Source organism: Pristis pectinata, chromosome 2 (assembly GCF_009764475.1).
Source record: "Pristis pectinata isolate sPriPec2 chromosome 2, sPriPec2.1.pri, whole genome shotgun sequence".
NCBI lineage: Eukaryota > Metazoa > Chordata > Chondrichthyes > Rhinopristiformes > Pristidae > Pristis > Pristis pectinata.
The window spans coordinates 122,008,107-122,022,913 of NC_067406.1; the positions used below are offsets into that span (position 1 = coordinate 122,008,107).

Here is a 14,807-nt window from a genome sequence, read left to right on the forward strand (position 1 = left end):
TTGAAAGTGGCGTCACAGTTAGATAGGGTTGTAAAGAGATCTTTTGGCACTTTAGCCTTCAAGAATCAGGGCATTGAGTACAGGAGCTGAGTTGTTGAAGTTGTACAAGACATTGGTGAGGCAGAATTTGGAGTATTATGTGCAGTTCTGGTCACCCACCTGCAGTAAAGATATCAATAAACTTGAAAGAGTGCAGAGAAAATTGACAAGAATGATGCCGGGACTTGGACCTGAGTTATAGGGAAAGGTTGAATAGGTTAGGACTTTATTCCCTGGAGTGCAGGAGAATGAGGGGTGATCTTAGAGGTATACAAAATTATGAGGGCTATAGATAGGGTGAATGCATAAAGGCTTTTTGCCCAAAGGTTGGGTGAGTAGAACTAGAGGCCATAGGTTTAGGGTGAAAAGTGAAATATGTGAGGGGGAACTTCTTCACTCAGAGGGTGGTGTGAGTGTGGAATGAGCTGCCAACAGAAGTGGTAGATGCAGGTTCAATTGTAACATTTAAGAGAGGTTTGGAGAGGTACATGGATGGGAGAGGTTTGGAGGCATGTGGTCTGGGTGCAGGTAGATGGGACTAGGCAGAAGATCAGGATGAACTAGATGGGCCGAAGGGCCTGTTTCTGTGCTCTATGACCTTTTAAAGTCCCAGGATTCTGTAAACTGTTGTTCTATGGTACTCCATTGCTCCTCCATGCCCTCACAACCATTTGATCTATTCTGCTTTACAATCTGCAGGGGCATGCTTTACTTTTTCCATCACCTTATTCTACTGAATTTCCTCTTATAGAAAGCCAAGATCTCCCTACCTGATTCAGCAGTAGTACTGAAAAAGAAATGCCAAAGGTGGCACCCTCTAACTCAATCTAAGACTCTCGGCCACCAGCTGGCAGTTTATATACTATCAAGGATTGTCAAATTGCAATACTTGCACATGGTGAGGAACTACTAGGGATCAAGTGCCAGCTTCTCAGACAGTGAAGTGGAATAAGTTCTGTTCCAAAAAGAGTAGGATGCCAGATTCAAAGGTGCCACTTTAATGTTAGGACTGATATGCATGCACAATCAGATGCTTGAGACACTGGCAAACCTCCTAGAATGCTCCTGTCAAATGTCACAGGGAAGTCCAGTTATTTGTTAGGGAGATTGTAAAGCAATAACAGCCAATACTTGGTTCTCCAGACCACTAAGCCTGTTGACATGGAAGATGGTTTGCTACTGTTGGTGTTGATTGCATGTCATATTCTGCAAAAGAGTGTATCAGTGTGTCTGGGAGATGCACATGCCGTAATTGAAAAGGTGTAAGATGTGAGTGTGTGACCTGCACTAGTGGTAGATATGTTGGGGAGATGTTTGGGTCTCCTGACCTTCATTTCTTTTTGCCTTTACCACACTTATGAACATTTATGTACTGAGCATAAATACTTGGTGGTACATTGAGCTGCTGCTCTTTGACTTGTTTTTTAGTAGTTGTATTGTTCCTCTTCTTTCACTAAGTTAGTCATTTCAATCAAACAGGAGAAGAACCCTCCAAAAGATGCATGGTCACTTGCTATTAACCTTCTAAAATACAGTACAGAACTTGGCACCTCATTAAACTTTACAAGTTACTGGATGTTGATACTGGCTGATTCACGGTGATCAAGGAACTAAAAAGCAATTGGAATGGCCAGAATGGGTCAGGAAAGAACTCCAAGAAGAGGCAGCTTATGTTCTAACTTTGCCAAAGAAGATGAAATAATCTTTGTGAACTTCAGAGGTGTGCTCTGCTGCTAGCATGAGGGGAACTTATGAATATGTTTCTTCTAGTAATTGGGTCATTTTCTTAATGTAGGCGAAAGGCACAAGTTAATTGATTTCTTGATATCGCCAATGATACTCTGGAAGGAGCCAAAGGCAAATAAGGTTGAGAGTTTCTACATCCTGGATTACAGTGCTATGCTATACCTTAATGGCTAGTTGTGAGCCTCTTTATGGAATGCAATATTTCCCTGTCACAGCCTTCCCAGAGAACAGAAAACTCCTCGCCTACTGCTAATGTCTGAATATAAATGTTATGTTGGGCCAGTCAACTCTTTGAAAGGTAAAGATTCCCAGAGTATGTGTCCTGTCTACCCAGTTGCAGATGTCCACTTCTTCCTTCCATTCCAACTCCAGCATCTCCTATTTCCAGCAGGACCTCTGTGGAAAAAGAAATGTAGTATTGGAAAGAAAGCTCTTAATAGGTCAGAATCTACTACAACCACATTCAAATTACTTGATATTAAAAAATACATAAACTAATGCCAAAGGAACCATAAAACAATACAACAATGTGGTTGCAACAGAGGATTCTAAATGTTGATGGAAAAAATTCATCTCATGGTTGTACTCCTCCTCTGGTTGAAATTGACTAATTTACTTCAGACTAAGGATGAAACTTTGAAACTTCAGATATGCACACGTCAGCTTTGTACCAGGAGCTGTATTTATTCACTGAGCCATCAGAAAATGTTACTTGTAAGCTAATTGCATGGAGCCAACCAACCTCTTATCATCCGCCAGCAAAAGGATCAGAGCCAAACCCTAAAAATAAAAGCACTGCTTTATTGTATCTCCATATTTCATGAAGAATTGTACAGTCTGGACTGTATTTTTCAAAGCAGCAGCATGTCTCACCTTTTGAAAGAATGTTGATAATTGCTCAAATCCTCATGTTTTGTCAAATTATTTCAGCCTATCGTGGTTTCAAATGTGTGTGAATAAAGAAAATGTGCAACAGTGTTGTCACTGGATAACTTTAATTTCTCATCTGTTTCAGCACAGATAGAAATAAGTACAAACTTTATTGTTTTGAATGTGAATGACATTGGTGTAAGTCACATCCTTTGAAAGTTGCAAGTTATTGCACATGTGCACACTCACAGCTTTTTGGGAGTGATTGGTGGTAAATTGGTTATCTATTTTTCAAAGTTATGAGTACATGGTACATTTTAATTGGTTAGCTTGTAACGTCTGTTGATGCACCCAGTTGCCAAAAGAAGATTTGAGACAGGGTTTTCAGCAGTGTTCATAAGGGAGCCACCTATTAGAGTTTATACATCCTGTCTGATCATCTGTATCCATGTAAGGAATGGAAATTGTTCTTGATGTGTTATCTCTCACTGTGGAAAAATACAGCCACATAAAAATCATGGAAATGATTCAAAATTGTTTTCTAGATCAGTGTAGAGAGGAACAGGCTATTTTAGATCCAGCATTCTGCAATGAGACATGTGCCTAGAAATTCTATCTTTGTTAACATTAGGCAATAAAAAATTAGTCTTTTTGCTAATGGTATGTGCTTTTGCAATTTTTCGTTCAGAATCTTGCTCCAGAAAATTAGACCAGACAGCGCTGGTTGAAACAACAACTGTTTTCACATGGATTTCACATGGACTGACATCAATCCTTGTGCAACGCTCATTTAGATCATTGCCAGGAGAAATTGGGTCACGATGTTCCATTCAATTATAACAGAGCATGTTTTAGTAGTACTGCGTTCTGTGAAACAGTAAGATTTCAAAGGCCACATGCAATTTACATAAACCACTGCAATTTGCCACAGAACTTTGAAGGCTATTCTGATTCTGAACCCTGCTACTAATAGGCACACTGACTGGGTTAGGTGCAAAGTCACTTTTAACATTAGAACCTTCTTACCATGGATGCTTCTGTGGTTTTCTCAGGGAATGAATTGGTGCTGCAGGTCAGGTACCTCAGGCAGGCAGTCAGATTGGGGACTCAGAGAGGAGGACACATGTCCACACGCCCTGTCCAACTCAGAGCAGCCATGGTCCTTTCCCAACATCTCAAGACCAGTGTCTCTTGAGGCTAAGAATGCTGCAATCAGCATTGATGGGTATCTGCAACATTCTACCTGGTGTAGCCTGAGCTAGGTACCTGTGTTTGGACTGCCTTGGGTCACCGTCACCCTGCTCATTCCTGGCTGCTGATCTCTGCCTTTCAGTATGCAACTCGCTTCAACATTAATATCCTCTACTCCAGGAAGGGTCTGTTCCTTCATCAGAGTTGCTCAGGCTACATTAAGAACATTAAACATAGCGAACAGGAGTAGGCCAGAATTGTAAATGTTTCAATATGATCCCCTCTCATTCTTCTAAACTACAATGAGCATCTGTGCCTGGACTCTCTTGGGTCACCTCCCTGACTATTGTAGCTTCGGGATCATTCCAGGTAGCTGACTTCTGCCTTGCCTTTCAGTATGCGACTTGCTGCAGGCTCAACCTCCTCAGTTGTTCCAAATTAAACAAGCCCATTGGTCAACTGAGTGAACTTCCCTGACTTATCGTAGAGTTGTACGGCATGGAAACAGGCCCTTTGGCCTATTGTGTCTGTGCCTACCATAAAGCACTCTTCTATACTAATCCTACATTCATTCCATTTTATTCTCCCTTCAATTCCATCAACTCCCTACAGATTCTACCACTCACTTACACATGAGGACTGGTCAATTAACTTTCCAACCCACGTGTCTTTGGGATGTGGAGGAAATTGGAACACCCAGAGGAAACCTATATAGTCACAGGCAGAACATGCAAATTCCACACAGACAACACCTAAGGTCAGGATTGAACCCAGCTGTGAGGTAGCAGCTCTCCTAGCTGCACCACTGTGTCATCAGATAATAAAGGGACTAAAATTGTGCACTATTCCAACTGCAGTCTCACCAGCACTGTGCAAAATTCATTCTTTTTGTGCGATAAGGATCGACATTCCATTTGCTTTCTTATTTCCTCATTGCACCATGCATGTTAATTATGAATGTGGATGCTTCATGTACATGGACTTATATCCTTCATAGAGCAGCATTCTATAGCGATTGGTGTATACTAGCATTTGTATATTGAGTAAGTGTGTGGATTGTCATTTCTCCAAAGTTTCTGGGGCTATGGGTTGCACTCCTGCAGTACTTCAAGTTGCCCTTCAGAACCCAAAACAATTCAAGAATCAGCAGGGCTGCCACTCTCTAAATGTATGTTTTAGTTGACCATGACTTTTCTAATGATCGAAGCCACACGTGCAGGGAACTCGCATAACTCTCTTGTTCTTGCATGGAACCCATTACTTCCCTATTTCAGCCCCAGCACCATCAGCCTTTATCTGAGGCACTCCAGCAGGAGAAAGAGGAGGAGGAGCAAGCACCTGCAATACTTGGCACTGCTCTCATCATCCCTTTCTGCACTTGACAATTTATAGCTGAAATATAATTTACAGTCATCATCCTTGTTAAAAATGTGTTCTGTGATTGCTTAATTACAGTCAGTTTTCATCATAGTGTTCAGTTCTTTAGCTATGCAATTGAACCAGATCTGGAAGCAATAACCCATGAAACGCTGAACTGAGAGATTATTTTGCTGCTCAATAATCTTTGGACATTTGTTGGCATTTGTATGACTGGCACTATATTGCAGCCTAGGAGCATATTTATACCGGGATTGCCAGGCACCTACTCCGTCCTACAAGCAATTCTGAAATTGTGGTGTCAGCTTGCCAGGAAGTACTCATCAATCTTCCTTTTTCAATCTTCTTATTAGTTTTCAAATTAATACAAGTTGACATATAGCATCAATATTTATACATGTAATACAAAGAGATCAGGATAACGATCATAGAATAGATAATCATAAAGAACAATAAAATATTTTAAAAATCTGTAGATCCAACGATCTCTTAGTAAATGAATATAATATAAAAGAAAGGAAAGAAAAAGATTTATTATATAAATTAAAAAGCCAAATCAATAAGAAAAATTGTAAACAATATAAACTAAACAAAAAAAAAAATTTTTTAAAAAACAAACAACAAAAAAAAGAAAAAAAAATCTGGGCTAAAATTTCTCAGTAGAAACAGAGCAATATTATGTCGTCAAGTCCGTTCCTCCAAGTTGGAAGTACTCATCAATCTTTGCAAACAATCTTTGCCGATGTAGGGTGCTGACAAAATTTTGAGATTTTTCCATATTGTAACATAACAACGGCTTGAAGAGGATGCAAAATAGGAAGGAGACCCATTACGATGAACCATTTCAAGCTGGTGGACTTGAACATTGTGAACATGAATTGTGCAAAATGAACAGGATCTCCAGATAGCTGATGTTCTCAATATAGGGCCTCATCTCTTCAGAACTGTTTGTAAACAATGCAATAGCTCAGATTACCTTCTACAGTAATGGATGTGGAGCCAGTATTGACTGTAGCTTCGTGTATGCCCAGCTTTAATTTGAATCATGAGAAATAGAATGGGGTTGGGGAGGTGAGTTTACCTTGTTTCTCTTAAGTGCAGTGAGGGCATTTGCTATTAATTCCATGAAGGGAAGTTGTACGCCTCCCTGATACCTGGCAGATGTATCTGCCAAATGATTCCTGGCTTGCAGTGATTTATGGTAGCATCGGGGGTATCTGAGCTTTCAGGCACAAGATAAATGAGGGAATAATAAAAGTTCCAGAGTAGGAGCATTGTAGGATGCGTTGAAGCATTCTTCATAAAGTGCCACAATCAATTAATTTCTATCAGCCTTTGCATTCTTCACACTTGAAAGAGTTAAAGATTTTTAATTGATCAATGGCACAAATTTATAAAAACAGAATGAAAATTACTACATAAACGTAATAATAACATTCCTTAGTGTGCTTATCCCTAACGAGAACTTTCCAGACCACCTTTAGTTGGTCTACCTCCCAAGGCATAGCCCCAACACACACTGCTACATATCTTCCTCTTCCTCATGTTTCCTGCTCCACTGGTATGACACTATGGGGATTTGCCTACTGTGGGTAATTATAATGAACACTTGCCCCAGAAGAGACAGCTGCTGCACAACAGTGGTGAGGCCATTGCCTGAGAAGCAGTGATGGGAGACAAAATGTTGGTATCCAGAGGGAGAATAGCATTTTCTCAGTCCAAAGTATCAGTGGTACTCTCCCAGACTGGGCAGCTGCAGGTTATTTGCTGCAACTCAAATCACACAACTATTTTCCAAGTCTCCAGGCCCATGTGAACACCAAGAATCACATCTAGCACCACTGCAAATTGATTCCTGTGGGCACAACAATCCACTCCCAGTGGAGAACAACCTCTTTCTGGGTGGCATTTCTTTTCTTGCTAAAGAAAAGCAGTTTTCTACCAGCTAACAATAAGCTATTTCTGGTTTGTATCTCTGTTCTGTTATGATAGCAATTAGCTATTGGGCAGCAGTACCTGGAGCTCTGACGGTTGTGAAAAGAAATTCCACAGACACAAACTTTGAGTGGCCCTCAAAACTACTCAAATCAGCTATTGTGGAAGAATTGATACCAGCAGGCCCAGGATCTGCATACCACTTCTGGTGAGAAATGATGCACATCTGTCTCCATTGATAACTCTTATACTGTCATGGAGATGGTTCTTAATGCACCTTTATGATCTGAATTCCATCAGACAGACCAGGTGCTTTGCAAAACAATCTTCCAGTCTTAGCTTGATCTCACCAGCGTAGGGGAGGCCTCATCTCGACCAGTGAATGCAATTAACCAGATTGAAGGAGAGGCACATGTACCTCAGCTGGAAGGGCTGTTTGGGTCCCTGGATGATGGTGAGGGAGGAGGTGCACTTCCCTCAGTTGCAGGGAAAAATGCCAGAGAGCGGACCAGAGAGTCAGAGAGAGTGATGTGTGAAAATGGGGTAGTGGGGAAGATGTAAGTGCAGAAAGTGGGGTAGAGAGGAAGATGCAACTGGTGGTGGTATCCCATTGGAACTGTTCAACTCTCTAATATTATTTGTTTTCCTTTACCCTCAGTTTGACCGAGTTTGTTAGTGTTGGTTGGCTGTCCAAGTGAAAAGTGTCCCTCTAATTTAGCAACCAGCCCTCGCAGTACTTTGCAGTATCAATCAGAGTGACATGCTCTGTTCCTCCTCCTCCTCGGGTGTTTTTCATGAATGTACAGGGAGTGGTAAATTGTAGGCCTCTCTTGAGAGTGAGCAATGATAAAGACATAAGAAAAAACCCAATGTGCATGGGGAGATTTGCATACACACCAAAGTTAGATTGGAATGTGGATGGATGGTGAAAGATAGAAATTCTTTGCGTACCAAGAAAGTTGCCATGCCAGCTTTGTGAGCCCTGGTTGCTCCAGCAAGGTCGGGGTGGGATGGGAGTGTTGTGTTTGTGCACATGTGTGCCTTTTGGTCAGTTAGGTGAAAGGGACATGGGAATGAGGACTATAAAGGGACAGCCAAAGTTATGTGTGAAGGCATTTGAAGGCAGCACAAGAAGGTACAGTTCCAAATGTAAGCAGTGTCACCTTGATTTATTTAATGAGTTCATGGAATCTTCTTGCTGTACTGCTCCAGGTTTCTGGGTGAGTTATAGTGAGGATAGTTCAGAGGCCACTTCTTCTATCTCCTATTGATTGTGGCCATGGATGGTCTTTGTTATTTACAAAAATTTACATTTCCTTAAAGAATATAATTCTCCGGGAAAAAAGTTATCCAACAAGAGCAGCTAAACATAATGTGTGCTTTAATGGAAAGGGTTTATAATGTTGAAAAAAAGATGTGTAGAGCCAGAGGACTGGGAGGATTTTGAGATTTAGCAAGAAATGACCAAGCAATTGATAGTGAAAATACACTATGAGAATTTGAGAGGAAACCAGAAAGAATGAGTGGGGAATTGTAGGCCACTTCAGTGGGTGGAAAACAAAGGAAGAGATTAATGAATGATAGCATGAGTTCCTTGCAGTCCAGAACAGAAGGAATTATAATGGAGATTAAAGAAACGTCAGTGACATTAAACAAATACTTTGTATTTGTCTTTATGGTTGAAGTCACAAAAAGCTTCTTGGAAATAGTGCAGAACCAAGAATCTTGTGTGAATGAGGATTGTTTTTTGTTACCAGTGTTAAGAGTAATTATAAAGAAATAAATATTTAAAAGATATTTATTTATGAAGTCTCCCAGAGGAATTAATAGGACTAAAAGCTGCTGCATCTTCAGCGTCTGATAACCAACATCTTAGAGTATTAAAAATTGTGAATAGTGAATTAATTAGGCTTGACTTTCCAAAATATTGTGGATTTTAGAATGCTCCAGCAGATTCGTCATTCAAAAAAAGAGGGAGAGAGAAAGAATCAATAGAAGAGAACGTGATGGATTTTGTAATTGCATGCACCTGAGCATTTTTTTTTAAAAATCGTATTATGGCAAGGATAAACACAGATCTAGGAAAGGGAATCTTTTTTTGACAAATCCATTGAGTTTTTGAGATTATAAGTAGTAGGGCAAATAAAGGAGAAGCAGTGGAAAAGAACTGCATTTGTATAGCATCATTCAGAGCCTCAAGGTGTGCAGAAGCACTTTACAGTGAATAATATCAGAAGTATAAGTACTATTGGAAATGTTCTCACAGCAGGCTCTAATGATTTGCAACATGATAATGATCAGAAGGGGTGATTAATGGTTAAATATTGACCAGTTTGCCAGACATAGGAAGAAAACAGGGCGCAGTGTAATGTCACATCCCAAAAGATACAAACTAACTGTGCAGTACTCCCACAATGCACGTGTGAAGTCTCAGCCTAGGTTTTTGTGCTTCAGTTCCTGAAGTATGACTTGAACCCACGAGCATCTGGTATGGAGGCTGGAGTACAACCAAGCCATAGCTGACAACCATTGGACTTAGTGTATTTGCATTTTCTTTGCCACACTCATAAGTGGTTACTCATAAAATTGAGCACTGTGGGACTTTATTAGAATTAATTGAGGTTTAATTAATAGACAGAAAAATAAAGTAGAAATAAATGGATCATTTGATAATGACTGGATGCGTGACAACTGGTGCTATGCTTCTTCTATTTGCTACCTTCATCAGTCTGAAGAGACTGAATATAATAATCCTTAATTTTTAATAAATACAGAGCTAAGTAGGAAAGTAAGTTAAAAGGAGGATAGAAAGAGGTTGCAAAAAGATATAGATGAATTAAGTGAGAGGGCAAGAATGTGGCTAAAGAACATCAACTGGAGCAATGTAAAGATTGATAGGAAAAATTAAAAAGGCAGAGTATTTTTTAAATGATTGACATATATTGGCATTCAGAAGGAACAGGGAACTTCTCGATACAGATCCCAGAAAGTGATCATGCAGTACGTCAGGCAATTAGGAAAGGAAATGGATGGCATAGTGGTGCAGCTGGTAGAGCTGCTACCTCATAGCTCTAGTGGTTAGGGTTCAATCCTGACCTCTGCTGCTATCTGTGTGGAGTTTGCATGTTCTCCCTGTGACCATGTGGGTTTTCTCCAACATCCCAAAGACATTCAGGTTGGTAGGTTAATTGACAATTGCAAATTGCACCTAGTATATTGATGAGTGAAGAATAGGGTCAGGGTGCGGAGAATAAAATGGTATTAGTGTAGAATTAGTGTAAAAATGGGTGTTTGATGGTTGGTGCGGACTCGAGGCAAACGGCCTGTTTCCTTGCAGTATCTTTCTGACTCTTTGACCCTAATTACTAATGGATTTTACACACTTAAAGGAAATGCATCAAAGGTTCACTGGGCAAATAAGTGAGGAGAAATGTCCTGAGGAAGGTTGAAAACCTAGGGCTTTATTCCCTTGAATTTAGAAGCATGAGAGGTATCATCATTGAAGCAAATACAACATTTTTAAGGAATTTGACTGAAGTGGCAAAGATGCTTTTTTGGCTGTGGAATTTAGAATCACAGATCATTCATAGAATTAAGGATTGGCCATTTAGAGTTTAATGAAGGAGAAATTTATTTATTCAAATAGTTATGAATAGATTTGAATTTTATATCCTAGAGAGTTGTGAATGCTCAACCACTGAATATATTCAAGACAGCTATTGATTCCCTTAAGATGCTATGCTTTATATTTGTCACACCTGTGGTTTTTTTTAATCGTTAGCTTCTGGCCATTCTTACTTTATGATTATCCTTAACATTGATTAATAATCAATTGAAATGTATAATTATTATGCGAAATCACAATAAGTGATGTCCATAACTTTTATTTTCCTGTACTAGGAAATGAGAAAACTAGTTACTTAGTTTGTAACTTGTGTTCTTTTTCTAGCCAAATGCAGATTGTGCAGATGATGTAACAACTGATTTCGAAGGATCCATAGGAGGACCACCAACCAATCAGATTACAGGCGCCAGTGACGTGACAGTGAATGAGAGTTCGGTCGGCTTTGATCCTCCTGTTCGAAATGTTGGACTTTCACAGACAATTCAGGACAATGAAGCTCTTCAGCAAGTTGATGAGATTAATGTTACTGCTAGCAACAGTAAGTTGTCTTTTTATTTATAAACAGACAGATTAAACTATACTATTCAGTTGGTTTTACCTCCACAAGTTAAGAAAAATATAACTTCGTGTTGAAATATATTTTTAGTTCCTATAGTCTAGATACTGCAGAGCGCTGATACAGAGAGAGATGCGGAAGTCCCAGCACATGAAACACAGGAAAATTAGCATTAATGGATGTCACTGACAACACCAGCATTTACTGTCCAAGGCTAATTGCTACTGAATGAGGGGGCAGTTAATTTTCAACCACATCGGTGGATCTGGTTCTACAAATAGGCCAAAGTGGCAAGGACAGGAGATTTCCTAGCCTGAAGTGCATTAATAAATGGCCCTTTACACTAGTTTTGTACTTGCTGAGAGCAGCTAATTTTTTGATTCCAGATTCCCAAATGCAGTTAATCATTTGAAATTAAATTCCCCAATAGCTATGGTTGGATTATTTAATCATGTTTCTGCACCAATGATAAGATGAGACATCTTTATTAGTCACATGTACGTTGAAACACACAGTGAAATGCATCTTTTGCATAGTGTTCTGGGGGCAGCCAGCAAGTGTCGCTGTGCTTCCGGTGCCAACATAGCATGCCCACAACTTCCTAACCCATACATCTTTGGAATGTGGGTGGAAACCCATGCAGACACGGGGAGAACGTACAAACTCCTTACAGGCAGTAGCTGGAATTGAACCCGGGTCGCTGGCGCTGTAATAGCATTATGCTAACTGCTACAATGGTCCAGAATTCCAGCTATTGGTCCAATTTAACCACTATGTTACAAAATCCAGTGTTGGAATTAACTTTAATTTTGTACTTAACTGTAGTAAAAGCAAAGCTTTTATTCCATGCAAGACAGAAAATAACTTGTTTCTGTGTGCTCATATTATAAATAACTGACTTTAAATGCACATGATAAAAATGCTTTAGAGGCAGCATTAAGATAGAAGATGCCATTCCTCACTAAACTGAAAACAAGAGGTTACTTAGAAAGATCTGTTGATGAACCAGCAATAGCTATCTCCTAGATATAAATATAAAAATCTATGTAGTCATAGCATTAGGGTACATGAAGATATATCAATTGCCATGACTAGATTTTCAAATGTGATTAATGGCTGTGAGCAGCAAAGCATCCCTCTTCTTTTCTGGAAACTTCTTAAATGTATCTAGTTTTGCATTCTGTGGCTTGAGTTCCATTCCATTTCTGGAAAGAATACTGAGGTCCTGATATTAACATCATATGAGGCATGGTCTCATTTGGGGAAAAAAACTTGGGCAGGCTTCCTCTTGATAGACAGGCAAATTAATTGTTTGGTCAACAAACAAGTATAGTGATAGCTGCAAGAGCTTGTGGAAAGTGGCCTAAGTGTTCTCCCAGCTGCAATTAGAGTGGTGGGGTGGTGTGGGGTAGGAGAAGAAAATGGAAGTGCCAGATTCTTGCTTGTGGAGAAACAGATATCACTTAGGAAAAAAAATGGTACATTGGCATTTACTCTGAAGAAGATTTAAGTGCAAAAGTAAAGACATTTTGTTCTAATTGTATCAGTCCCTGCTGGAACTTTACCCAGAATATTGTGTTTAAGTCAGTTTTCCCTATTTGAGAAAGGATATGTATATGATAGAGGGGATAAAACAGAAGGTTTACCAGATTGATTTTTGGGGGAGAGGTTGTCATATTGGGAAAGATTAAGCGGCAAGGCTTCCACTGTCCTGAGTTCAGAAGAATTGAGAGGTGAAGCAGCCAGCATAATCAAAGACCTACCCACCCTGGACATTCTCTTTTTTCCTCCCTCACATTGGGCAGAAGGTACAAAAGCCTGAAAGCACGTACCACCAGGCTCAAGGACAGCTTCTATCCCGCTGTTATAAAACTATCAAACAGTTCCCTAGTATGATAAGATGGACTCTTGACCTCACACTTACCTTGTTATGATCTTGCACCTTATTGTCTACCTGTACTGCACTTTCTCTGTAACTGTAACACTTTATTCTGCACTCTGTTGTTGTTTTACCCTGTACTACCTCAATGCACTGTGTAACGAATTGATCTGAATGCATGGTATGCAAGACAAGTGACAATAATAAACCAATTTGCCAGTAAAACTCTGATAAACCAGCTATTAGGAAATCCCAACGGTTAGCCATTTGACTCACCCAGTAATTTTTCTCATGTTGCTCCAGAACTCACTGGGGCCCAGGTTCCTGTGCTCCCCGAGACTCACCGGGACCTCAGTCCCTGCACTCCTAAACACTCACCAGGTCTCAGTTACCGGAAACTTACCGAGTTCACTGGGGAATTTATAATACTGCATAACATCTTTAAAAAAAACAATTTAAAACTGAGTTGGGGAGTAAGTATGAATAACATCCAACAGTCTGGAAGGTCTACCTGTCTGGCACCACACTGGATTATTGTAGTTTTGCTGTATTTGTAACTGTTTCTAGGTGAAAGCATGCAAATTCCTGCAGTGAATCACCCTTGAGACCCTGATATGAGTTTTCATCAAGAATGTACAAAATGGTATCACTACTGTGTATGTTCCTTTTGGAATAAAAAAAACCAAAAGGCTCCCACACTGATTCCCTCCCTCCCTCAACCGCCTTCCAGTACCGTTTGCTCCCTACGCTTATCTATGGCGACGTCCATCTTGATACTGGACTCATTTCACAATGTTGTCACCCTGTCTACACACCCTTTCAAGTCAGATGCCAATTTCCCTGACCCCCTCCTCTTTTGATGCTGCTGCCAATTCCGCTGTGCATCCCCACCTTCCCCAACCCCAGCAGCCTTGGGAGAAGAATGCTGGGCAACACATTTTAGAATCCAGAAACTCAGTTAGTCACAACTTTATTTTAATGCAGTGAGACAACAACAAAAACTGCTTTTTTTCCCTATGATATCATTGCTATTCCAGCGCAACCTTTATGGTGCATTGGAACTTCCAGGCAAAGGTGCTGCGCGTAATGATGTTTGATTATATATCCCCTAATCTGTATTTTACTGCTTTAGCTATTTAGCTACCTGGATATCCTGCTGTTGTTGATAGCTGTTCTATCTTGGTTGATCACTGGTCTACGTGGGGTGATCAGTGCTAAGCATTCGTTGGAGGTGATTAGCTTCAAATTTTGTTCATTTACAAATGTTGCTGTTTCAATATCATTCATATTGTGTTTATTGTTTATTTCCTCCATGTAACACGTTATACTTGACTACCTTAACTTTCTTCTGCCAATGTTTATCACGCATTTATCATGGTGGAAGTTTACACATCCTGTTTTCATTTTAAATTATTAACATGGGCACAATGAAGTTGGTCAGTGCATGGTCAACCACTGGTTGACAACTCACTTTATTGTGGATCATTTACAATGTTTAAAGGGCACATGACACATGCATTGGTGCAACTTGATTGCCAGCAAAGGGAAAATAATTTGGGATTTGTCCACTGGAGTAGTAGGTTTCAAGG

The 14,807-nt window shown here is 40.0% G+C and overlaps 1 protein-coding gene across 2 annotated transcripts in view; it reads left to right on the forward strand.

Annotated features, from left to right (window-relative positions):
- The window catches only part of rnf150a (ring finger protein 150a), a 94,013-nt gene that overhangs the window by 50,736 nt on the left and 28,470 nt on the right, over positions 1-14,807 (forward strand). Inside the window, exon 6 of one of the 2 annotated variants that reach the window (XM_052044024.1) lies at positions 1,519-3,311. In XM_052044024.1, the coding sequence (XP_051899984.1) occupies positions 1,519-1,641 (123 nt within the window). In that variant the 3' untranslated portion in view covers positions 1,642-3,311. Of the gene's footprint in view, positions 1-1,518; positions 3,312-11,107; positions 11,322-14,807 lie in introns of those variants that run through there. The other variant, XM_052044015.1, reaches the window with a different exon arrangement.